The sequence below is a fragment of a genome, unplaced genomic scaffold (assembly GCF_019419815.1).
Source record: "Pyrus x bretschneideri cultivar Hongxiangsu unplaced genomic scaffold, Pyrus_bretschneideri_v1 Contig17, whole genome shotgun sequence".
Taxonomy (NCBI): domain Eukaryota; kingdom Viridiplantae; phylum Streptophyta; class Magnoliopsida; order Rosales; family Rosaceae; genus Pyrus; species Pyrus x bretschneideri.
The window spans coordinates 1985473-2009298 of record NW_025999468.1 but is presented as its reverse complement, the minus strand read 5'-3'; the positions used below and the strand labels follow the sequence as shown (position 1 = coordinate 2009298).

The window sequence follows — 23826 nt, the reverse complement described above, 5'->3', positions numbered from 1 at the left end:
GCCGTGGGTTCCATTAAGGCATGATTGTGTTCTTCGTCCGGCTACAAGACGTAAAAGCAAGCGCTACTTGGGAGGCAACCCAATACAGTAAATAAAACTTTTGCTTGTTCATTGATTTTTTTTCGATAAATTACAATTGTATCTAAACATGGCAGAAAGATGGAGCCTTTACAAAGGTTGTGTACGTGAGGCCCCACTACGTGGCAACACTCTCGGAGCAAGAGGTCTCGGAGCAGAAGGCATCGGAGCAGGAGGCATAGGAGCAGGAGGCATCGGAGCAGGAGGCATAGGAGCGGGAGGCACCGAGGATAGATCATTCAAGGCCCCAAACCTTGGTGGAACGCTGGATGACCCAGGAAAGAGGTGCCTCTGGAAGAAAGCTGCAAACCGTTGACGGTCATCAAGCTCATCAAGCTTCCTCTTCATGCCTGATGAATAATTATTTGCAAGCACGTGCAAAGTTCTATTCTCGTGCTTAAGTTGTTTTATCTCTTGCTTCAGGTTCTCCACCTCCGCCATCAATGATTCAACCTGACGGGAGCGAGCAAGGAGGCGTTGGCCCATGTTTGACACAGAACCAGCGCACTGAACGCTGAGAGCCAGGGACTCTTGAACGGCCAACTCATCGGACCGTCCTGAAAGCAGCTGACTATCTCTGGGAGTGAGGAGGTTCCGAGCTACTATCGTAGCTGTTGTGGCGTCCTGCATCACGGAATCTTCACCTGTAAGAGGACCGTTAGAAGATAAGAAAGAAGGGCGCCATACGTTACCTTGAAGCGGCACGCCCGTATCACTGCGGAGACTCAATTCTAAGCTAAGGTTCGATGGGTTTGCCATTTTTTTTAAAAAAGTGTTCAAAGAGAAGGGGTGGACGGAGTAAATTTTCAAAGGGCCGGAAACGAGTTTCAAGAATGGGAAATCTTCAGAGTGTGTAAGTTGGCGGTGATCGATAGCTCTATAAAAAGCCAAGGCAACGCGTCCACCGATTCAAAAAGCCGGAATTTGAGGCGTAAAGTTCGGCGACGCTCCCTCAGCTTTTCAGAAAACGCATTCAACACATGGAGGCCATCATCGCAGCTACACGTCTTTAGCCGACAAGCGCAAAGTTCGGCGACGCTTTCTCTGCTTTTCAGAAAGCGCCTGCTCAGAAATCGAAGAGGCGTCTTCGAAGAGTCGTCACTATTTCAAAAAGCTGGATTTGCGGGATCAAAACGTTTGTCGACAAGGGTAAGAGAACAGTACCACCACTTGCTATCCCTATATTTGTCGACTTTCATGTTTTATGGCAAGGCAAACCTGAAGAAAATGCCCAACTCTTTCTCACCTCTGAGGGCGCACTCCCAGCAAAGCCTTTCGAAACACTCACTTCTTTCTTCTTCCCCAAAGATGATACCAGATGCCTGGAGTACAGATGACCCAGGAGGAAGCAGCACAACAAATACATGTGCTGATTCATTCACTGCTTCTTCAAAAGCAAAGGTATCTCATATCATCAAGGTCAAAAGCAAAAGTATCCCATATTATGCTCTTTCCCTGTCTTTTCCTTTGTCTTTGTTATTAATCGCATAGCAAAGTGAAAGAAGCAATCAGCCGGCACTTGGAGTCTATCTAGACTCTATTCCCTGGTTGCTTACCTAGCTTTGCTGAGCTATCCTCTAACCCTCTTCAATACGAATTGGAGAGATTGAACAAAGAAACAGATAAGAGGAGGAAGCTCAAACCTTCGGGGGAGACCAAAGGAAGCCTGCTGCCCAGTTCAAGAGTAGCACAAAGGAAAATCAACGATGGGAGCAGCGCAGTTCAAGAGTAAGCCTGTGGAAACTCAAGATGAAGCCTCACTGCAATCACCAAGGAGAAGATGGAACAAAAACTCCATAACCAGATTTGCATCTCTAAACTCTTCTCTTTGTTAGATACATTCTGCCATGTTTAGTATGTTTAATTGCTGTTTATATGTTTGCTTGTGTGTAGTGTGGTTTTTAACATTGAGGACAATGTTTGATTTAAGTGTGGGGGAGTTACTAAAGTGTTTTAATGCAAATTCGTAGGATTTTATCCACCATAACTTCAAATGTTGTTTCTTGCTGTTTTTAAGTGTGTTTAGTGTGTTTTGACTTAAAAATTTGAAAAACATGTTTTGAAAAGCCTAAAAAGAGTGTTTTGAGTCGTTTTTGTGTCGTAGGTCACCTTCCAACACAATGATAAGGATTTGGTTTCTAATTGCATGACTGTTAAAAAGAGTTATAAACATAGAGAAAAGTTTGATTTACTCTTGGTATATGCTTGGTTATGGTTATAATGTATGACTTCACATGCAATCATAAAAGAAAAAAATTAGTTATGTAACATGCTTGAAGGAAGGAACTCAAACAAACGCTACAGCCCTGAAAGACTTGAGCCTATAACGTTCTTTGGAGAGTTAAAATCTGTGCTTATTGTTTTCCAAAGTCGTTGCATGATCTCATTATTCTTTGCTTGGTTACTACTTAGAAAGCGTTTCATCATATAGTTCCAAATGCTAGAACTCATGCCCATTTCATTCAAAGCATGTTATTGATTTGCATAACACATATTCAAGAAGAAGTTGTGTAGTGATCACCACCAAAGCCAAATTGCCATATTTCCCAATTTTATTTGTTTTGTAGGATTTAACCCCGTTGAGCATTGTGTAGCCTATTTTCTTTGTTAACCCGCAATTATCCTCACCTAGCCTAGAATATGACCATCCTTACCCTTGTTCTTGAAGCATAATAAGCAATGATTTCCTTTTGATTAAGGTATTGCAGAAAATAAGTGTGGGGGAAAGAGTGTTTATGTGAGTTGATGTGCCATAGGCACGGCCAAAAAGAAAAAAAGAAAAAAAAAAAAAAAAAAAAAAAAGTTGAAAAGTATTGTTTGTTGAAGTAAGGGCCCAAAACAATAAATTAGGCCCTAAGAGTTGTTGAATCTCCCCCTTATGTCTAAAAGTTGATTTCTGCATACCAAGTGAATTCTAAGCCTTAATTTCATTACTTTGCTTGCTATTGTTTAAAGAACTTTTGTTTATCCCTACCTTTCCTTGTGAGCCAATACCCCAAACCCCGTTACAACCCTTGACTTCTATCTTGAGTGTTGTGCATTTCAATTGTGGAGTTTGAATTTGGTATGAGCATATGGTGTCACTGGTTCTCGCGTCTAAGTAGTAGCATTCCATTCATGAGATCATATCTAAACATGCTTATTAACTCCAGAAATTGCGTTCTTTGTGATACATATATGTGAGTGTTCGTTTTCATGTTTACATCAATCTTCTCACATATGACTAGATTAGGGTATGTTGTTAGAAATTCTGAGTGAAAATCGAGTGCATATCTTGTAAGGAATTGAGCAAATTCTCTAAGGCATGTTACTACATTCAAAACATGGTTTTAAATGCTTAATTGTGAACTAGTATATGGTGGCTATGATTAAGAATGTACTTAAGTGTGAAGATGACTAAAATCTGTGAGAATGATGATTTTTAACATGTCATGTGCATTGGAAATCCCTAAGACAGTTGTTGGAAGGTTTAGGTTGTGTTTTACTTGTTTTGTTTCGTTTTGTGTTGTTTTGTTTTTCTTTCTGTTTTGCTCGAGGACTAGCAAAAGATAAGTGTGGGGGTATTTGATAGGAGCATATTCATGCGACTTAAATGGCTTGTTCTCGTGCATTTAAGTTATGTTTCTCTAGTTATTTTAGTCCTTTATGCTTCTTTTGTGTGTTTTCAGGTTCTAAGGGCAAGGTATGCAAAAGGATGCCTTTTGGAGCCTTTTGGAGCAAATTAGAGATTGGAATGGATATCATATGCTTGGAGCCAAGAGGATGGACGAAATTAAAGACTTGAAGTAGGAAAGTTAAATCCTAAAAGACCTCATGTTTAAGCATCATTGAAAACTCCTACGCATTTTAGAACACAAAAACAACATTCCTTGCAACCTTAGGACATTGTCGTGTGTTTCCTTGTGTCTCCGTTCCTTGCCATGCAAGGAAGGGTTTTGTTCCCTATTTTTAAACACTTAAAGCATTCACTTATCATATCATTCACTTAACATATCATTCAATTATCATATCATACATTTATCACTTATCACTTTCATTCACTTATCACTCACCACATATCATTCATTTATCACTTATCAAACCATTCACTTATCATAACATACACTTATCACTTATCACTTCCATTCACTTATCACTCACCACATATCATTCATTTATCACTTAACATATCATTCACCATTCACTTATCATAACCATACATTTATCACTTATCATACTCATAATTATCTACACATTTCAACCATTTAAACATATGCATTTCAACTCACATGCACACCCACCTCTTTCAAACCCTTCACATGCATTTTCTTCATCATTTCCAACATCTCACATGCATTTCCACCTTCCTACTTCATCATTTCACCACATTCTCCCTCTTTAATTCCACATGCATTCACTTCATCATTCCACCATTCATTCTTTATTCCACAAACAAGTCACATGCATTTCCACCTTCCTACTTCATCATTTCACCACATTCTCCCTCTTTAACTCATTTCATTATTCATTCACTTTGCATTCAATTCCACCCCACATGCACCCTTTATTCTTCATCATTGCAACCATGGCACATTTACACCAACAAAACAACTCCCATGCCATGGCCTACTCATATTCCCATTTCCTTTCCAACATCTCACATGCATTTCCACCTTCCTACTTCATCATTTCACCACATTTTCCCTTTTATTTCCACATGCAATTCTTCATCATTGCAACCACAAACACCTTAAACAAATAGCCATATACATCTCCACTCCTCCTATAAATACCCTTGCATTCATTCATTCAAAAATCATCTCATTCACAACACAACAACACACCACAAACACATTCCTTTCTCCCTTAGAATCCAAAAACCATCTTCCATTTCCACCAATCCTCATCCATTTCCATAATTCCCCAACACTTCCATCCCCCCAACCAACCTATCCTTAAACCTTGTGCTACAACAACGAGGAAGAGAAGAGTGCCTAAACGTTCATACAATTCAAGTTTTGAGTTGTTGGAATGTTTAGGTGTTTCTTTGATTTCAAAGTTTCATTTTAATTCTCTTTGTTTTGTACGTATGAGAAATGGAAGAAAAGAGTGCTTAAACGTTCATACAATTCAAGTTTTGAGTTGTTGGAATGTTTAGGTGTTTCTTTGATTTCAAAGTTATGAGGAACTAAACCCCCTTTAGCTAGGGGGTGATTCGAAACTATGTTTATGTTTGTAATATGATTTGATTACTTTTAATTATGTTTCATAAGTTATGAATTCAATTTGTTTAACTGTTTGATTGATAACCTATTTATGTATGTTTATTAAGAATGAACGCTTAATTTTCATGCATGAATTTGACGCTAGAATATAAGTGAGTTTCACGTAATAGTTATGAACTTATATTCACAAGTAGTGGAGGTTGCTTATAAACAATCGCGTTAAACATATTCTTGGCATAAGTTTCATGCAATCATAGTAATGAATGCCTCGTCAACACTTATAGTTTTCATGATGCTTAATGATTCTTGCTTGTATCTCTATTATGCAATTCATGTAGGGAACTTGTGAGGAATGCTTTGGATTGTCGTATGCAATCATCCAATTCATTAACTTAAGGAAAACTTGACGGTTAATTTAAGCGGACCTAATTAACCCGGGGCGTTGAGAATTCATGGTTTATTGAAATACAATTAGAAATCTTTTTATTATGCAAGTGTAACATGTGTGGAGATGAACCCCTTGGCTAGCATCCATTCATTCCATTTCATCAATTTCATATTTACATTCTATCTAGTTTATTTACTTGTTTCGTTATTTCAATTTTTGTCCAAATCCAATCCCCCTTTATTTTGTTTAAGTCTTAGTCTTTCTTACTTTTAGTTTTGTATTCTTCGCATTAATTAGTGTTTTAAACTTGTTTTTACGTTTTTGAGTCAAAATCCAAGTGGTTAACAATCCCTCCTAATCCCCGGTCCAGAACGATCCCTACTTACATCCATACTACAATTGTCAAAAAGAGGGTTTAATTTGTGCGCGTATAATTCTCGCATCATCACCCATCATGAGATTGCTCTAGCCCCCTTCTCGCTTAACTTCGGAGTTCCTACGAAACCTGAAACCAGTAAGCTCCCAAAAGGCCTCGTGCTAGGTAGGGATGAGAATATAAATATAAGGATCACTCCCCTGGGCGATATGGGATGTCATAATCCAACCCCCTTAGGGGCCCGACGTCCTCGTTGGCACACCACGACCAGGGTTAGGCTCTGATACCATATTGTCACATCCCGGCCCAAGGCGGATCACTTCCCGGGCTCACTCCACCCCGAAGCACTATATTGTCCGCTTTGGGCTTACCATTCCCTCATGATTTTGTTTTTGGGAACTCACGAGCAACTTCCCAGTGGGTCACCCATCATGGGATTGCTCTAGCGCCCTTCTCGCTTAACTTCGAAGTTCCTACGGAACCCGAAGCCAGTGAGCTCCCAAAAGGCCTCGTGCTAGGTAGGGATGGGAATATACATATAAGGATCACTCCCATGGGCAAATGTGGGATGTCACAAAAAACTTTCAAGTCACCTAAGCCACGTGACCAACGTTGGTACAGTTACAATTCTCCAACTAGCCTGTATACGGCGTTATCTAAGCCTCAAAAACATCGTCGCCAATGGATAGATTGCATGGCTCAACGACAAGAAGCACAAGCTAATTCGACTACCGGTGGCGGCCAAAAGAGGCCGTAGAAAACGGCGACGACCGACCTACCTCGACCATTATGGCCGAATTACTTCAAGAGAAAAGGGCAGTTTATCACAACTTTGAAACCACCATTGAAGAGTCCAAGAAACGCATCAAGCTCCTTCTTCGGCCCGGATAAATGAGAACTCATCTCGAGCATTTTAGACAAGAAGTTAAAAGTAAAATTCCCCTGTTACCATCGCAGGAACCGTTAGTAAAAGTACAACGCAATCTACACCCTCCATTCCTTGGTGAATCCTTGGAGTACATGCGGGAATTTCATAAGAAATATTCTGCCAATGACTTGTACGGACTGCCTAAGGCATGTCAGGAAGCCCTCGACCTAGCACTAACTTGCCCCGATGCTGAGCAAATTATCCAGAAAACTACCGATCCGGCAATGAAAGCTAAGTTTCAGCATATACGTGAGGCTCGAGTCCTCGGGTTTGAGGTCGACCCATACACAGATATAGACACCGCCGAGTTACCTTTTTCACTCGAAGACCTTCAGCATCTTCGATATCATTTCGAAGTCTTCTCGGTCGTATCTCTTTTCGGCCTTACGGTCGATAGGAAAATAATGTGGCACGTTCAAATGCATACCTGGACACAAGGAATGCCCGAATCGCCTATGAAGAATGAGCCCATAAAGCACTACAAGAACAAAATTACTCTTCGGCAATAAACAGGCTTGAGGAAGGTGACCAGAATGAAATAGATTCAATCCACGCGCCCCAGGAGCAGGTACATACCGAGGCGCTAAATAATCCAATTGAAAACACTCCAAAGACTGATACTACATCTACTAATCTGGAAGTCGACGACCAAGACTCGATGAGTCATTCGGTCCTTGAGCATATGAAAATTAGCATGGTCCATGTCTTACTGCTGAATTTCAACATGAACCCATCAGTCAAATTTTTTGGATGGGGACGTGGTTGCCGAAGAAGCAACACAAGTGGGTTTCATCGCTACTGAGGAAGATGGGGAAATAAGTAAAGGCGACAAACTTAAGGCAGCCCTAGCCGAATTGTTTCCTCGCTCTCCTTCTGTTAATCTCTAACACCTAAAGCCGTTATATGTCACGGCTCATATTGAAGGATACCCCATTTCCAAGGTGTTTGTCAACTGTGGAGCTACAGTCAACATCATGCCGATTTCCATCATGAAAGCATTATGTTGTTCCAATGATGAGTTTATACCATCAGGGATAACGATGAGCAGCTTCATCGGTGACAAGTCTTAAACCAAATAAGTGCTCCCGTTAGAAGTCAGCGTTGCAGGTCGTAACCACATAACGACATTCTTTATAATTGACTCAAAGACTGACTATAATGCATTGCTCAGCTGCGATTGGATCCATCAAACAAGTTGCATTCCTTCATCGCTATACCAAGTTCTTATCTTTTGGGATGGCAAATCGGTCGTAGTTCATCCAGCCAACAATCAGCCGTTTGAAACCAACATGTTCCAGGCTCGCTATTATGACGATCATGTCGGCTACATCACACTCCAGGGTTTTAACGAGGACGAACGGCTGACTCGAATTTCAGTTTAGAAAGCTATTGAGCTAGGCGCTGAGACTGAATAGCAGGATTCGACAGGACTCGTCTACTGGCTCATTGGTATGTCATTGCTAAGCAACCACACTCGGGCATAAACTTAATATAATTTTTGGTCGAAGCGGATAACGGTCCCGTTTTATCATTCGATAAAGTTCAGGCCGCACCGGCCGAACTCGAAGACAATCGACCCCAGGTCAAGGACCCATTAGAAGAAACAAATGTTGGCACAGCTGATGAGCCTCTACCGTTATTTATCAGTGCGTTGTTGCTGTCCCCCATGAAGGTCGAGCTTTGTAAACTGCTCTATGAATTTAAAGATTGTTTCGTGTGGAATTATCATGAGATGCCAAGCTTTGACCGAAACCTCGTCGAATATGAGTTACGCATCAAAAGGGGTGTAAGCCTTTCCGACAACCCCCACGCCGGTTCTCGACAGAAGTACAGCTAGGCATAAAAGATGAATTAGTTCAGCTTTTGAAAGCCAGGTTTATTCGAACTGCTCGGTATGTCGAATGGTTAGTCAATATCATCCCGGTGTTAAAGAAAAATGGAGCATTACGCATCTGCTTCGATTTCTGTAATTTAAATCTGGCCACTCCTAAGGATGAATACACAATGCCAATCTCGGATTTACTAATTGATGCTGCAGCCAATCATGAAATGTTATCCTTCATGGACGGCCATGCCGGTTATAACTAGATCTTTATCACTGAAGCTGACGTTCATAAGACCGTATTTCGTTACCCGGGGGCACTCGGTACTTACGGATGGGTCATTATGCCATTCGGCCTCAAGAATACCGGCGCCACATACCAGCGAGCTATGAATACGATATTTCATTATTTGATTGGTACAGTTGTAGAAGTTTATATCGATGATGTGGTTGTGAAATCGAAAAGCCACCGAACGCACCTGAATGATCTTCGACAAGCATTTCTTCGTATGCATCAACATAATCTCAAAATGAACCCGGCCAAATGCGCCTTCTGTGTATCGACCGGTAATTTTTTGGGCTTTCTGGTGCACCATCGTGGCATCGAGGTCGACGAAAATAAAGCTCACGCAATCATTAGCGCTCTACCCCCGACGACCAAGAAGCAACTCCAATCGTTGCTCGGGAAGATAAATTTTCTCCGTTATTTCATAGCTAATTCGGTAGGCAAAATGAAAGCATTTTCTACACTCCTAAAGTTAAGGGCTCCGACAAGTTTGAGTGGCGCGAAGAACATCAAACGGCTTTCACGCAAATCAAGGTCTCCCTTACCACGCCACTAGTTCTAGTGCCACCTCGTCGCGGTAAGCCTCTCAAACTATATATTTCGGCAGCCGACGAGTCCATTGGTTGCCTCCTCGCGTAAGATAACGATGATGGGCGTGAATAAGCTATCTTTTATCTCAGCCAAAATCTGAATTCACCGGAGATCAATTATTCACCCGTCGAGAAAATTTGCTTAGCTTTGTTTTTCGCCGCATCAAAGCTTCGGCATTATATGCTCCCATCAGTCACACAGGGCATTGCCCAAATGGATGTTATTCGTTACTTGCTTACTCGGCCTATCGTCAAAGGCCAGATTGGGAAATGGACAATGATTTTATCAGAGTTCAGTTTGCAATACGTACCCCAAAAGGCCGTTAAAGGACAAACCTTTATCGATTTTTTGGCCCAGCATCCCTCTCCTTATGGTTCTGAGGGCAGCGAGGTCGACGTCGGTTTAGTCCAAACACGTGACAACTACTGGACGATGCACTTTGATGGATCTAGCACCGCTACCTCGGCTGGTATTGGTATCGCCATTTAATCCCCCGACCACTACCGCTGGTATTTCTCTCTCAAGTTAGATTTCGGCTGTACGAATAATCATACTGAGTATGAAGCTCTTATCATCGGCTTTCACGTCCTACACGATTTAAGAGCAACCTATGTCCTCGTCCTTAGTGATTCTGAACTCGTGATTAACCAACTCAACAACGTTTTTCGTTGCATGAGTTGTACTCTAGCACCCTATCACATGGTCGTCACCTATTTAACCGAGTATTTTGAACGAATTACATTTAAGCACATTTCACGTGTTTGAAACACTAACGCCAACGAACTCCCCCAAATTGCCTCTGGAGCACAACTCACGGGGGGGCAAGCTAGGCCGGGTAATACCCACAGTCCTGCGATCTTACCCAACCTTGGTCAATCAACAAGTTCTCCAGCGCAATCACATGATACGTACGAGAGTGATGTCACTACCATCGTTACTAGAGCGAGGAGACCCCGTGGGAATATGTGTTGTTGAGACACTACCAGACGATTGGAGAATGGCGATTTTACGATATCTCGATAACCCCAACAATAAACACGACAGGAGAACGAGGGTCTACGCCATGAATTATGTGTCATACCAGAACGAGGGTGAGGATGGGCTACTATTACTATGCCTCAGCCCACATGAGGTTGTCCAAGCAATGGCCGAAGTACATGAAAGAATTTGTGGAGCTCACCAATCAGGACGCAAAATGCGTTGGTTGCTCAGATGACACGGTTACTTCTGACCGAGTATGTTAAAGAACTGCATCAAATACGTGCGGGGATGCATACAGTGCCAGATTTATGGACCTATACAGAGAGCCCCAGGCGAATTACTTCACTTGATTACCAAACCATGGCCGTTCAAAGGATGGGCAATTGACGTAATTGGCAAAATCACACCATCTTCTGGAGCAGCAAAACACGCATGGATATTAGTGGCAACCGACTACTTCACTAAGTGGGTTGAGACAAAATCATACGCTGAATTAACAACCAAAGAAGTTTGCAATTTTGTAGAAGAAAGTATTGTGACCAGATTTAGCGTGCCAGAAACGATCATAATCGACAATGGCACAATCTTCACAGCTGATAGGTTTAAGGAATACACGGTGAATCTGAATATCTGACTTGAGCAGTCTACGCCGTATTACCCACAAGCGAATGGGCAGGCCGAAGTAAGCAATAAGGTATTAATCGGCATTCTTGAAAAAACGACAAGAGAGGCTTGGGATGTGGCATTTAAAGCTAAATAAACCATTATGGGCTTACCGAACTTCACCCCGGTCAGCCACCGGAACAACTCTTTACGCGTTAACTTACGGACACGACACTATGTTACCAATCGAGCTAAGTATAAACTTATTACGAGTGATCGAGCAAAGTAGTTTGTTCAGTGCCGAATACAGTCAAGCTATGAGACAAGAGTTAGAAGACTTGGAAGAAATTCGGCTTGACGCGTGTAATTTATTAGTAGCACAGAAGAAAATTGCTGAGCGATCTTATAATCAACGTATCAGACAAAAAATGTTCGGCGAAAGAGAGTTGGTTTGGCAAACTGTATTACCCGTAGGGATTAAAGACCCCAGGTTCAGCAAATAGTCGCCAAATTGGGAAAAACTGTTCATCATCCATAAAGTTCTCGGCAATTGGGCATACCACCTTAAAGACTAAACTGGTTTAGTTCATAAACTACCAATCGACAGAAAATTCTTAAAGAAGTATTATCCAGTCACGTGGGAGATGCGAGAATGAATATCATTGTATTGAATTCATAAAAGGACGTATAGATACATTTAAAAAGCCCCTAAAAATTCTAAGGGGTCGAGGGGAGGAAGGTCTCGAGAGCAGCCTTCAACTCCAGCCACCTTGCTTCGCTCAAAATGATTTCAGCTTGCCTCATCTTCTCATTAAGTTGCAGTTACTGGATGTGCTTTACGCCGACAGTGAAAGTCGTCAACCGAGCCTTATTCGCCTTGAAATCCTTCTCAAGCTCTGAAGCAGCAACTGATCTTTGTTGTTGAAGCTCAGAAATCTGGAGATCAAACTCGATCAGCTGCGCCTTCTTCACTTTTATGGCCTCCACCTCTGACTGATCGGCTTCATGTGCAATCTTTGCCGCCTTTAGGTCATCCTCGACCCATAGAGCTTGTTCAAAAATGGTAAAGTGTTGTTGAGTCTACTCCAGAAGATCAGACAAATAAGCGATATTGTCCGTGCTCAAGAAACCGCTATTTGCAAGGTCGTTCAAGCACTCCCCTACGGAGTCAAGACCCTTGCATTGGAGGACCTGAGAGGCAGAGAGGGACAGAAGCTCATGCAGTTTGACAAAAGCTTGGGCCTCGGCCACAGTCTCTACTGGTTCGATAGAGGCAGCAGAGGAACCAGCCGCGCCAGTGGTGCTCTAAAGAAGAGCGTCAAGCTCGACCTGCCACGAAGGCTGCACAGAAAAAGAAAATTTGTAAGCAAAAGGAAAATTATATGGGATGCATAACAAAGGGAAATTGCTTTTAAACCTACCGAGAAAAGACTTTGGCCATGTCCTCTGGTTCATTACTCGAACCTAGAGAGCCTAATGGCCAAGCCCAATGTCCAAGACTGCTTCTCAATTCACGCGATCGATGGAGTTTATATATGTTTAATGGCCACTAAGGTGGCCAGGAAATGTAGATAACACCCCTCGGCGCAAAGAATTGTCAGTGAAATGAACAATCGGGCACCTGACGATTAATATTTTCCTGGGTTCAGATGCGTCATAATAAAATTAATAAAGAAAGGGGAGTGAGCCTTACAAAAGCCAAGGTAACTTCTTGTGGAAAAATGTTGAGGTTTTCATCTTGTGGATGGAACAGCGTTTCTGCCGTCGCCTCAGGCTCAACCAGAGGTCTCTTCCCACGATCAGCCGTAGGAGGATCCGGTCGAGCAGTCGCCTCGACCACGGGAGGGGGGAAGAGTGGCGAAAGTATGTCTGGTTGGTCGAGGACGACTCGCCAGCGGAATCTTGTCACCCTCGTCGCTCTCATCGTCCTAAAATAAAAAGTTGTTAAGATTTGTAAATTTGATAAAATGAAGAAAGGGTCACTAGCGACATAGTCATACCTCTTCCAAGATTATCGTTGATTGTTTATTCGGGAAATTTGTCCCGACGGGTGGGGTTATTTTCTCAAGGGCAGGCGTAGTTGTTGGCCCCAAGACTATAGGTCCCTCAACCAGCGGAGCAGTCCCTAGATCAGCCACTACCCCAGGGACGGCCCGGGTTACTTGGCAAGATACCGTTGGCCGTTTTTCGGTTGGGGCCAGGATGACCGGTGCGAGGGGAGAGTTGCTTGTCGTGGTTATCCCAATAGTGTGGCTGGAAATCACGTGGATCTCCCGTACCCCCTTCTTCGCCAAGTTCTTAACGTTTTTTGAGGGTCGGGGAGCTTCGCCGACCACTTTATCTTTCGAACGAGGTCGTTTGCCTTGTGAAGGTTGCACGGCGGTTTTGCTCCTCTTAGAGAGAGCAGATTTCTCCTTGGCTGCAGCCGCGGCGATCACGTCCGCTTTCTTTGACGACCAACCATCTGAGAAAACAAGATCACATTAGCAAGGATCAGTGACAATAGAAAAGAGAAATAAAAGAAAGGCTAGCCATCTATCTCGGGTCGGTTCTTTGGATTGAGGGGCAAAGATTTTCTTTGGTCGATTGCCGAAAATTTTGTCGGTAATGTTTTCGACCGCAACCCCAAAGAAGGCTCTAGTGTACTCTTCCCACCAGTCGCTGAAGGTGTCTGTGCCGAGCGATTCAAAAAGAGTTGGTCGAAGGCGAAATGTTTTGCACCGATCGTGAAACTCTTTCTTGGAGTTTCTGCACTCCCTCTCTGATGAGCCAGAAAGGCGTTCTTAGCTAAAGAGGGAACGGGAAATGAGTAGAGGTACTGAACAACCTTGAAGGTATCCAAGTTGTCGAGCCATGAAGTGGGGGTGGTAGACTTCCCAACTCACTCGGCGAAAATCATAACCAAGTTGAAGGTCAAGTGCTAACACGATCGACCCCCAATTCTGGCGAAGGGCAGCATTTTCACTTTCACTCCAGGCTGATGTTGAAAGCTTAATAGAGTAAGGGTGCTCTTGACGACACACTAAAAATTCGTCGTCGGAGAGGACTTCTAGGCTAAAGAAGTACTTGAAAACTTTTTCGGCCTGGTGAGGAGGCGACGGCCGAGATGCCAACTGAAGGTTGAGCGAGGTAGTAGGTTGGAAGGCAAAGATGTCTAGCTGAAGTATGGCGAAGTAGACTTGTAGCCAGAGTTGGAAAACCCAGAGGGGATCGTTTTGGTTTGGGTCGATTTTTCCAATTGTCGCCTCGGCCAGGCAGGGAGAAGATTGGCGAGAACGGCCGAGCTAAGGGCCAGAGTATGACCACTGGCCAGGGCTTCAGCCACTGGCATGTTTTCGACCAAACACTTGTTTGACAAGGTGCAACAAATAAATTTGTTGTACCAGTAGAATAGGAAGGCTTCGTGTTCTCCCTTCCTAAGACTTGCCTCGCCTCGGCCAACAAAGTGGAGGATAAGGGTGTTGTAGTTGAAGAAGTTCTTGTGTAGCTTCTGAACCTTTTCTTTCGAATGTTCTTGACTAGCTCGGCTCAGTGTTTCGACAGCTCGATCATCGAAGAGTGCCTTAAGGTCGAGATTAGACAAGCGTCCAAAGAGAGTGGCATCTGTCAGAATGCCAGAGAAAGGAGTCCCAAGAATGACCGAGACATCGAGGATGGTAGGGCCGAGAGGGCTAAAAGGAAGTACCATGGTGTTGGTGGCCGAGCACCAGAGACTTAGTGCTGCCATAAGGAATTTTTTATCCATGGCTAGTTCCATGGTCGAGAGTTTGATGGCATCGTAGATACCAAGAGCCTTCCACTATTGGCCGAAGAAATTTTCCATTCGAACGACCCAAGCCGCCCAGTTGGCATTGGTCGTAGACCAGGCTCCTTAGGGCTTTGATAGGTCCCACTTTGACCAGTGGAACCCTTATAGTTAGGGTGTCAGGCAGTAAGCCTTGAAGAGGGTGGTGATAGACGAAGGTACTGCATCCTTGAAGAGTGGCCCCAGGATTTGATGGGTAGTGCTCAGGTCATTCTTAAAGTGCAGGGTTTTGATGGCGCTCCGATCGATGAAGCTTTTGCATTTGCTACATTTGTCGTTGAGCTTGGAAATAAAGGTGTTGGAAGTCATTTTGGAAAACCTGGAAGAGTTTGGAAGAATGTTTGGGAGGATTTCTAGGATAAAAGGTTGTTTTTCTGGGATTTCGAAAGCAAAATGGCGGAGAGATTTTTTGAAGTTTTATGGAAGCATGAAATGTACGAATGGGAGGATTTCAGGTATTTATAGGCGTATTGAGAGGAAGGTCAAACATTTGATAATTTGAGGCGTTTTGATTTTCAAATTTGAGGGAAAAATCGATCGGGAAATGGCCAATCATTTCGGATATCTTAGGAATCTCTAAGAATAGGATCAAGGTTCTCGAGGTTTTAGGACGCACGATTGCATTCTACATCGAAATCAATGTATTAATGTGGAAGAGATGTTTTGGCTGGCGCATGTTTTCGAGGATCATGATTGAGGGCTGCTAGGTTAATCAAGGGAGTGACACGCGGCAGGACGTGCAGGAGAATTCGGGTCGTGTGATCACACTTCATGAATGCGCTCGATGGATAAGACGTGTGAGGCTTTTCGTTATCTCATGGGTATCTCGTAGAGTTCACTTCTTCAAGGTCGAAATCGTCTAAGGATTCTTGGCCAAGGACCTCAGAAAAGAGGGGGCAATGTTTAGGCCCAAAATAATATTATTGGGCCAAGTGTAGATTTTTGTTCGGCCCAAAGCCATTTCAAATATACTATGGGCTACCTGGTGGTCCCGGGCCATTCAGCAAGGATGGTCGAGTTTTGTCACAAGAAGGAGTGGTTTGTATGAACAAAGGGGTCGAAAAAGTCCTAGTGCTATTTAGATTCTCGACCAACAATGAATATGGCCTCAAAAGGGGGTGAGTTCAAAGTCCTAATAGAAGTGGGATTGGCCGAGATAAGATGGATTGGGGTAAGTAGTCCTAGTTCGAGTATGGTTAGGATTGGGTTTGCTGCTATAAATAGAGAAAGGATGGTGCAATTCAGGGACCTCCAATTCAACACACAACTGCCCTGCGCAAAACTTCTCAAACATCTTGAGATTTTTTATTTTCTTTTTCCTGGTGACACATCTTCAGTTTGGATAAACAGCACTGTGAAGGCAACTGACGAACACTTTCAGTTTGGATAAACGACACTGTTACCGTAGAATCAGCCGACCGATGAGCACCTTCAGTTTGGATAAATAGCACTGTGTCGAGGCCGACTAGTTACCTATCTAAGTCTCGGTCGAGAAAAGTTTCTGAAATCCTTATTGGCAGAGGTCATTTTATTAACCTTCTCGGCGAAGTAAAGTGTTACAAGTTACGACATTCGGCGCATTGAACGCCGAGTGATTTTATGATTGGATATTCACAAGTGAGTTTCAGAGTTCGGCATTCTGACGGCCGAACCGCATTCACCATCAAGACATACATCACCTTTGAATACTTGTGTCCGTACAGTCTAATGTCGATTCGACGTGCTTATACTCTCACGAATATAATCACTGTGACCGAATCCGGCGCCGACGATTTATGAATTTCACAGAACTAGCAGCCTTGTCTTCAGGCTCGAGAATCCAAAGGCCGAGATTTGTTTCTTCCTCGGCCGCAATCGCAAGATAAAGAAGTCAGCAAAGCGCTCAACGCAACATCAACAAATTTTACTACTCGGCCGACGAGTTGGCACGCCTCGCATTCAACCGAATGACGTAGTTAGCTTATTGGTTACTCGGCCTGTGCGCCACATAAGCTTTGTAATTTTTAGGATCAACAAGTACATACAACGCTAGATTATTTGTGTGAAAAACACCAATAAATCAAATTTGACTTAAGAAGTAACAACAACAAAGAACACACAAGATTATTTGTATAGGGAAAAAATAATAAATCGGATTTGACTTCAGAAGTAACTATACAAGTACAAGTAAGAAAATTTTGGCTAATGAAACTACAAAATTATCATTCCAATTTATTTTTTTCATTTCGCAGTTCAACTAATTTCTTTACGACACAAAAGAAAATTTATTTCTTAATTTTACTAAAATAAAATAAAAAATCATTTTTTCCTTTCCTATCAATTTTCATTCATAATTTGTTGCAGATTAAAAATAGCGGTAAGACACAAAAAACAAACACTCCCTCTCACTCACTGTTTCCACATAAATATTCGTTCAAAAAAAAAAAAAACATATAATTAGAGCAGAGAAAGAGGCCTCTCCATCTTCCTCCACGTAAAACCTCTGATAAAACCCCCAAAACCCCATTAATTTTTCTCTCACAAAGCTTCAATCTTTTGCTTCAAAGAGATCAAAAATCCCATTTTCCGCAAAACCCTCCTCCCATTCTGCGCCAAAATCCCATTTTTTCTGGTAATGCCATTTGGGTTTCAATGGCTCAAGAATCTGGGTCGTCTGAGTCCCCCAATTGGAGACTCAATCTGCATTTTCCTTCAAATGCTCCTGTGTTCGGCTGCAGATTCCAGCCCTACATTCATGTGGCCAAACCCAAAGGCTCTTTTCAAATCCCGCCTCACGAGAATTCTTTCACCTGGTTAGCCTCTCTCTCTCTCTCTCTCTCTTAATTTTCTGGGTTTTAATTTCTTGATGAATGTATGAATATATTCTTGTTTCTTCATGTGGGTTTTAATCACAATGTATGACTTGTAAGTGGGGTTTTTATTAAACTTTTGGTTGCTAAAGAAACAGAGGAAAAGATTACTCTTTTTTGTTTAGTGAATATTTGGTGAAATTTAGTCTCAATAAGGACAAGTAGGATTTTTGGTCCTAATTTGGAGAGTTGGGTTTTGGTTTCTTGAACCAAAATCAAGTTTTACATTCTTCTTTTTGCTCAAAGCAATCAAAATTACTTCCTGTAATAAAATTTCTTTTTTATTTCTTATGAAATAGGTAATTCTAGTCAATATTATTGCTCTGTTTTTTTGCTGCGAAAAATGGCTTCATTTGTCCAAGTGAATTTCTAAATCTTTAAGAAATAAATAAACAAATGAAAAGTTGATGCTTTTTATGTTTATTTATTTTTATTTTGCTTCCTTAAAGGTAGGCACTTGTAAGAGGCTTCATGAAATTTTGTTTTTCTAAAATAATGATATATAATTATAATTAAAGAGATGATTTAGTTTTTCCTTATTTATTCAAATTTCAGACACTTAGGCATACCAATGAATAATTATAACAGTAATTATGATCAACATAAATAAAAGTTACAGCAATAATAAAAATATTAAAAATATAGTTAGAACAAAATAACAATACAGAACAAGAAAGGATAATAACTATATGAAGTAAAAGATGGTCCATCAGAAAGAATTATAAAAAAAAAAAAAAACCAATACAGTAACAGTAATAACAATAATTTTGTTGTAGCCAAAAAAAAAAATGAAATTTTTCGTGCATCCAAAGTGTTGAAATTGTTGTACTACAGAAACGTATTGTTGAATCGCAGAACCTGCTATGGCGGGTTCCTGTTCAGTACTCGTTCCAATATACGGTAGCACTGCTGTTAATCTCTCATTATTATTATATATTGTAGGTACCGAGAGCATGTTTGCTCGTCTTCCAATCAAGAGAAGGTTCGCTGTTTTGTCCACCCTGACAAGCTGTCCACAATTCAGTGTATAGTTTGTGTAGGTCAAAATCGGCATACCAAGATAAGTTACTATTGCTCTGACACTTGTTTTATGGCTGCCTGGAAGAAGCACAAGGTGCACCATCATTTTGCAGATCCTGATCCACAAGCGGTGAAAATTATCAAGAGTTTAGGGCCTTATGGCTCCTATCCTGATTCACCTAGCTATCAGGATGACGATTCACAACCTAATGAGGTGGTGGAACAAGATGGGAAAACATGGATTGAAATGGGATCTTGGGAATATTATGTACCCACGGAGCATGATATTGGATTTTGTCTGAGGCTAAAATTTGAAGTTGTTGATTCTTCAACGCGTACACCATTGTGCCCAGCAAGAATCGAAGTGACAGATCCTGTGATTTATCCTCCTCCTCATCCACCACGTTGTACAATGTGGAACTCTTGTATCGCTGACCTCAAAGAACACTCTTCTAACGATGTAACATTTAGGGTGCTGTCCTATAATATTCTCGCTGATTATCTTGCTACTAGTGGTAGTAAGCGGCACGATTACTGCCCAGATTGGGCTCTTTCATGGGCATATCGTCAGCACAATTTACTTTATGAGATCATTGACTATGACGCAGATATCTTATGTCTCCAAGAGGTAACTACTCTGTTCTTAAACGCATATGTTTTTACGAGATCATTGCCCAAGACTGTTTTAATTTTTATATTTTTCCTCATCTACGGGCAGGTACAGAAAGATCATTTTGAGAATTTCCTCAAACCTGAGTTGGAAAAATATGGATACTTGGTTGTATACAAGAAGAAAAAGACCGAGGTAAGGTGATATGGCCTGTTTAATAGAAATACATGCACTTCCAGGATTTACTGCTTAGAATAGTATCCCTTTGCCTAACGTATGCACCCTTGCAGCCACGGTTAGAATTGGTTAACATGGTCCTCTGGTATGTAGCTTAGCTTGTTTTTTCTGAGTTGTTACTTTATTGTCCTTGTGGTATACATTGTTGGCCCACCCCTTGAAAACTTAACCACTTGGAGTTCAATGCTTGTCTAACACGGTATGAGCCTGCGGTTTGAAACCTCCAATTCCTACTTTTTAGAGGAATTGGAACTTTGTATTAGTAGGTTGAAAGTCAAAATTACAGGGCAACTGTGATAAAATTTGAGCCTGACCTATTTTGTTTATAGATAGAGTTGGTCTTGATTTTTTGTTCCCCAGCATTAACCTGACTTGTAATAAAGCATTACTATACAGTATGAACTGCTTATCTGGAATAATTAATGTTTAAAAAGTAAATGAATTGTTAGATAAATTTGGTAAGTAGGTTGAGTTTCGTACAGAATCCTGTATAAACAATGTCCTGCTACAAGACGGGACTGGTAAAAAGTCTGGTAAAAGGCCCTGTAGTCCTCTCATTGTCCTAGTTAATTGTGTCACATTAGTATGCCACCTTCCTGTGGCCTTTTCGTCAAAGACTTGGACAAAGCATCCTTGAGATTGTTCAATATAAGTTTTTAGGTAACAGGATGTCAGTTCTATGTAACTTGCTGATACTCAAAAATCTAAATACAATTTTTAAGACATCCAATTCATTAGCCCAGGTAATATTGATTTTTGCATTGCTTTCCGTTACAAATAATGAAAATAATATTTTTAAAAATATAAGTTTTGTGCATTTAAATTCTTAATCATATTAATTACCTCCCTACACAAATGTTCTGTGCAATGTGCATTCTGATTTCTGCACCAGTTTGTTTTCAAAAGAATATGATATATAAATTCTTCTAGAAAAGTGGGAGCATATGTTTTGCTTTATGTGGTCTAACGGCAATCACTTAACAGAAAATGATTGATGGCATTATATCATGGTAATATGAGTTTAATGGATGTCTTTCAGATATTTACGTTTAAGTCCCAGCTTACAGTTGATGGATGTGCTACATTTTACCGCAATCGACGCTTCAAAGAAATTGCAACATATGAGGTGAGGAAGTTGTCGCTTGTACTTACCACGAAAATGGAGAAAAAGCGAGGAAATCTATCTATGTGAATATATGCATGCTGGAGGTATTTAATGGTTCTGGTTTTCTTTGCAGCTTGAGTTTAATAATTCAGCAAAGCCCTTTGTAGATTCATTGGATGGTGAACAGAAAAATGAAGCTCTCCGTCTGTTGAAGGTTTACATCTCTAGACTCTCGTATAGTTTTTACTCTTCACTATGTTCTAGTGGCTTTTGTTTCTGCTTCACTTCTGTTTGTTATATCAGCTTCTTGTACGCGATTTTGTAGGACAATGTTGCACTTGTTGTTATATTAGAAATGGTGGGAAATGAGGGCTCTTCTGATGGCAATCAACCTAGAATTTGTGTGGTAGTATGTCTATTTCAAATTCTACAGCCTTATATCATAAATCCTCGAGTGCTGACTGCTGACACAGTTGTCCCTTTTGACCATAGGCAAATACCCATATACATGCAAATGTACAAAATCCAGACATAAAATTGTTGCAGGTGCAGTGTGTAAAATGAAACTCTTCCTTCTATTAGTTTTGAGTTTAAAAAGCAGAATTGACTATCTTCTTTTCTGGTACAAGGTTGTAACCCTCATCCATGCACTTGAGAAAATTGCTGAGTTGAAGATTCCCCTGCTGATTTGTGCAGATTTGAACTCTCTGCCTCAGAGGTTAGCCTTCGGCTACTACTAATTGGCTTCTGAGACTATGATGGAAGAATTGATATAGTCCCTGATTTTCCATTTACGATTTTTTGTACTCATTGATTGATTCCATGTTTCTCTTGAACTAATATATCCAATTGGATATATTAATTATTATTCCTAGCAAACCAAACGTCCTCTTTCCATATATTTCTCTTCTTAACTTTGGCGACTATTTATTTCTAATTTTCTACTTGGGATGAGAAATGAAGTTTAGACTGATATTCACACTCAACATTGCAGTGATCCTTATACATTCATAAGCAAGGCCAGAGTTGAGATTCTTCCCATCAAGGAAACTGATAAATCGGGCATATTGCAAACACTCAAGCTTTCTCATTCATTGAATCTGGTAAGGCCAATGTATCCCTTAATTCCCTACCGACCAATTTTGTGCTCCTTTTTTAATCTCAGTTCCTACTGAACAATGTATCCCAACCCTCACCTCTAAAGCTGGTTGAGGTTCTGAACATCTTGCAAGAATTTGAATTCTGCAGAGCTTATCATTTTTGTGATCATTTTAAAGCGCTGAAAAGTTGTTCTTTTCTTTTCCAGGTAAGTGCATATGCAACTTTTTTTCAGTCTGATGGGGTCGAGGATCACCAACGTGAGAAAATGGATCCTGAAACCGAGGAACCTTTGTTCACCAGCCGCACACCATCCTTCTTTGGAACTTTAGATTATATATTCTACACAGGTACCATTTGAGTTTTATAATGTATCTGATTTTTCTCTGCTAAAGTTCAGCCTAACATATGTTTTCTTTGAACAAAACGTGTATTATGAGTCATTGAAAGTTCAATATGAATCTGTATTAACAAATTATACTTTGGAAAGACCACATGGGTTTCTGTCCTCTACTTATATGTCTGTCACTTGAGAGTCGAGAGCTAGGTGCTTTCGCTTTCTTTTTCTTTTCTTTTTTTTCTAAGAGAGATCCAGGCGTCTTAACGAGGCTTAAATTATTTTCCAAAAGTGTCCTTTGATGTATATATTGATTAATTTCTACCAAAATACTGGGCTGATAGTCAGACAACTGTATCAGGAAAGTGGCATTACATATAATAATGTGAGGATTGAGCCTTGATGTATTTAATAGCCATGGACATTTGAGAGAAAAAAGGATAGCTTTACTTGCTAACAAATGCTTCTCTTGCAATGTAAAATCTAAGTAGGCTTCGGTTCTCCCCTAAAATTCTTGTTCGACCCATTTATTGTCTTTTTTTTTTCTTTCTAAATTCATTCACGAAACTTATAGGGTAAAGTTTAGAAAAAGAATATTTTGACCTCCCAAGGTTGCTTATGTAGAACAATTCAGAAAGACGTTTCTAGCAATGACTATATCTAATTGGAAGTATTTAAAATCTTGTGAAAGTTTCTTATCGGTTCATTCTATAGCACCGTGTATTTCTTCCTTATTGGCTTCCAAGGCATTGCAAATCTGACATTTTGGTTATAGTACATAGTGGAATACATTACGAGAGTAATTGCATTTTCATAATGTATAAGCATGCGGCATTGCTATTTAGGCATTCTGATGAATATAATTAACACCTTGTTCAAATTCTGAATTTTGTTTTATTCATCATTTTCGTTGACTGTATGTATAATGCTTTCCTGCAGCTGCTAGCTTGAGGCTTGACAGCGTATTGGAGCTTCTTGACATAGAAGGTTACCTTCCATCTGCTAAATGGTCATCAGACCATATTGCCCTCATGGCAAGTTTTTCTCTTGAGACAAGCGCTTACAATCTGAGCTCAGAACCTCTTCCGGAGAGCCTAGGGCAGCACCCAACATTTTTGCACAACAATAAAGTTTTACAGGAAAGCTGAAGATGATTGAGAAATTACTTAGTCCGATAATTAGTACGGAATGAATTCAAATTCTATACAAAACCAGCAGCTGGCAAAGTTGGTACTTACATAGGATACATGAAAATACACAGAAGATTAAAGATGAGCATTGATCTCTACAGTTTCGTCGATTTAGGTCAAGATGTAGATACACAGAAGAAGATTAGACACAGAAGGGAAGATTAGCATTCAAATTTTCTTCCTTATACACAGTGACAATTCATCGTTATTTTCTTTTCTAACATGGTAACTTTTCAGGGACCTCATCTTTCTGTAAGATTGATTTGAATGCTGCTCTATAGTTGAAAATTTTCCATATCTGTTAATTTTTACGATTCG

At 40.9% G+C, this 23826-nt stretch overlaps 1 protein-coding gene across 4 annotated transcripts; it reads left to right on the top strand.

Annotated features, from left to right (window-relative positions):
• The first annotated feature begins 17110 nt into the window (after window positions 1-17110).
• Window positions 17111-23802, top strand: LOC103962225 (carbon catabolite repressor protein 4 homolog 1-like). 4 transcript variants are annotated; one of them, XM_018651138.2, is made up of 11 exons: window positions 17112-17854; window positions 18854-19559; window positions 19650-19736; window positions 20818-20904; window positions 21017-21097; window positions 21209-21292; window positions 21376-21429; window positions 21513-21601; window positions 21878-21986; window positions 22190-22331; window positions 23258-23802. In XM_018651138.2, the coding sequence occupies exons 1-11, from the start codon at window positions 17694-17696 to the stop codon at window positions 23464-23466; spliced, it is 1809 nt and encodes a 602-aa protein (XP_018506654.2). In that variant the 5' UTR covers window positions 17112-17693; the 3' UTR covers window positions 23467-23802. The 4 variants fall into 4 exon arrangements, with proteins under 4 accessions (XP_048437278.1, XP_018506654.2, XP_048437279.1 ...); XM_048581323.1 differs by having other exon boundaries at window positions 17114-17854; window positions 21209-21289; XM_048581321.1 differs by having other exon boundaries at window positions 17111-17854; window positions 18854-19736.
• The last annotated feature ends 24 nt before the right edge of the window (window positions 23803-23826 follow it).

What these genes read in the sequence shown, in the direction of transcription:
- LOC103962225 (XM_048581321.1), top strand. Translation starts at nt 17,694, where the DNA reads ATGGCTCAAGAATCTGGGTCGTCTGAGTCCCCCAATTGGAGACTCAAT. An exon ending in AAGCTCTCCGTCTGTTGAAG is followed by an intron (nt 21,098 to 21,208) that starts GTTTACATCTCT and finishes GCGATTTTGTAG; the next exon opens with GACAATGTTGCACTTGTTGT. An exon ending in CAGACATAAAATTGTTGCAG is followed by an intron (nt 21,430 to 21,512) that starts GTGCAGTGTGTA and finishes TTCTGGTACAAG; the next exon opens with GTTGTAACCCTCATCCATGC.